General features: G+C 37.7%; 1 protein-coding gene across 1 annotated transcript in view; it reads left to right on the top strand.

Moving 5' to 3' along the window:
- The first annotated feature begins 1,472 nt into the window (after positions 1–1,472).
- The window catches only part of LOC107707286 (myeloid-associated differentiation marker homolog), a 2,104-nt gene continuing 1,409 nt past the window's right edge, over positions 1,473–2,167 (top strand). Inside the window, exon 1 of the mRNA XM_016511273.1 lies at positions 1,473–2,135. Within this exon, the coding sequence (XP_016366759.1) occupies positions 1,812–2,135 (324 nt within the window). The 5' untranslated portion in view covers positions 1,473–1,811. The remainder of the gene's footprint in view (positions 2,136–2,167) is intronic.

The following is a 2,167-nucleotide window of genomic DNA, read 5'->3' as shown; positions in this document are numbered from 1 at the left end:
AGCACACGATGAACTTGTACAATGAAATTTTGGTGCTTTACAGCCAAGTTCCATTTATTGGCATTGTATTAAAGAGTTGGATGTTTTTGCTGAGGTGTGGACTGTGTGATTCTTAAAGAATCAAAACGATTATTAAAACGTTATATTTAGTTGTCATCTTCTCTGTGAACTCCTTTGGGTTACACAGAAGAAAGTTGGACGAGTTAAGTAAATAACGATTTGTTTTGTGAGCTATTGCTTTAAAAGTCATCGTGTACATTAAATCAGAGAAAAAGTATGTTACAGTAAGTATTTTCAGACACACGTTGCTTGTGTTGTTTCCCTGAGCTACATTAAGGGGATAGTTCACCCAAAAATTCATTTACTCACTCTCAAGCTGTACTAAGATATTTGCCAAACAGTTGCTGGTAGCCATTGACTTCTATAGTATGGAAAATCCAATGGAAGTAAATGGCTACCAGCAACTGTTTGGTTACCAACATTCTAAATATTTTCTTTTGAGTTCAGCAGAAGAAAGACATTCCTACAGGTTTGGAACAACATTGGGGTTAGTACATGATGCCAAAATTACATTTTTGGGTGAACTGTCTCTTTAAAACAATTCTGGGCAGTGAGTGCATTCTGCGTCAGACTGATGCTGGCTGGACAGGATTTACCACGAGTTTTCGAAATCGCGATAATCAAACACGGTTTTGATGATAATTAAATTTTAAACGGTAATACTAACCGTCAGGGCATTTTATCGTGATTTATCGTGAAACCAGTAATCGTTCCATCCCTAAATCAGAGTGAACAATTCTGGAGCAAACCATTTTTATATTATTTACTATAGTATCTTCAAATGTATCAAGAACAAATAAAGTTTCATTGTGATATGTAAATAAATTTGTATTCTAATTTACACTTTGTTTATTGGTTTTGGGGTTTCAGTTTATATATTTATGAAAGTATATATTTGAAGATGATAAGGCATAATTTATCAGAAAATTCAAAGAACTGTTTTTCCTATTTTCATTTTGTCTTGCAGCTTATGATCTTCTAGTAAAGTACATGAATATGACATGACTGTCTACAAGCTTCCACAATAAAATATCAGTAAAGGGTTTAATTGATAAGAGTATTTATAATAAAGAAATTTAATTTATGTTTAATATAAAGAGATCATCAACTTCTATTCATTGACTTACAGAATGGTGTTCATTCAGATCATAAATTACGAAGAAAAATCACAGGATTTTGAATGCGTTTTAGAAAATAATAATAATAATACGTTTTATTTATAATGCACTTTATATTTCAACAAAATCCCAAAGTGCTACAATGAAAGAACACAGAGAAAAAAAAGAAAAAAAGCTCTACTAAAAAGGTGGGGTTTAAGGCCACATTTAAAAGCATCCACAGACTGTGGTGTCCTCAGATGTTCCGGCAGAGCATTCCACAGACTGGGAGCCATATCTATCTTTTTTTTTTTTTTTTTGATTAGTACTTAATGGTTCCGCAACCAAGGCATAAATGCAATACAATACACACTTTAGTAAAAACAATGCAGTGCAGCAAACAGGCCACATAGTTCCTTGTAAAAGTGTCGAACCTCCTAAACGGGCCACATGTTCACACAAACAGGGCTGAAGTGCTTCTCTTGAGCATGTGGTCTTAGTAACACGATCAGTGACTGGAGCATGTCAAATCTCTCAGCCAATAGCATGCTTTGTTGATTGAGATGGTCCATCTTCTTTTCTTTTTGTCATTTGCAGAGTCACCAGAAGGACACATTGTTCGCCTTCATTTGACATCCAAAAACGTAACCAATCATGCCTCTTCTGGTCTTGATGACTTCCCGTCTCACATGGGTGCGTTTGGCCGCTCTGTTGTTCACTTGTGTGGCGTTTAGCGTGGTGTCTCACGGAGGGTTCGTCAACGGCGGCATGGCCGACTGGTGCATCTTCTGCTGGGCTTTCAGCTTCGCCGGGACCCTGCTGGTTTTGGTGGTGGAGCTCATGGGTCTCCAGTCTCGTGCCCCTGTGTCCTGGAAAAACTTCCCTATTACTTTTGCCTGCTACGCCTCGCTTCTTTGCCTGTCAGCGTCTATAATTTTCTCGCTCTACTTCCTGAATGGCGAAATGAGGCGCGATGAGGTGCAAGACCACCGGATCGTCTCCTCCGTCTT

Source organism: Sinocyclocheilus rhinocerous, unplaced genomic scaffold, assembly GCF_001515625.1.
Source record: "Sinocyclocheilus rhinocerous isolate Xijiao unplaced genomic scaffold, SAMN03320098_v1.1 scaffold114, whole genome shotgun sequence".
Lineage (NCBI taxonomy): Eukaryota > Metazoa > Chordata > Actinopteri > Cypriniformes > Cyprinidae > Sinocyclocheilus > Sinocyclocheilus rhinocerous.
The sequence above is the reverse complement of the archived record's forward strand: the minus strand, read 5'-3'. Positions and strand labels throughout refer to the sequence as shown.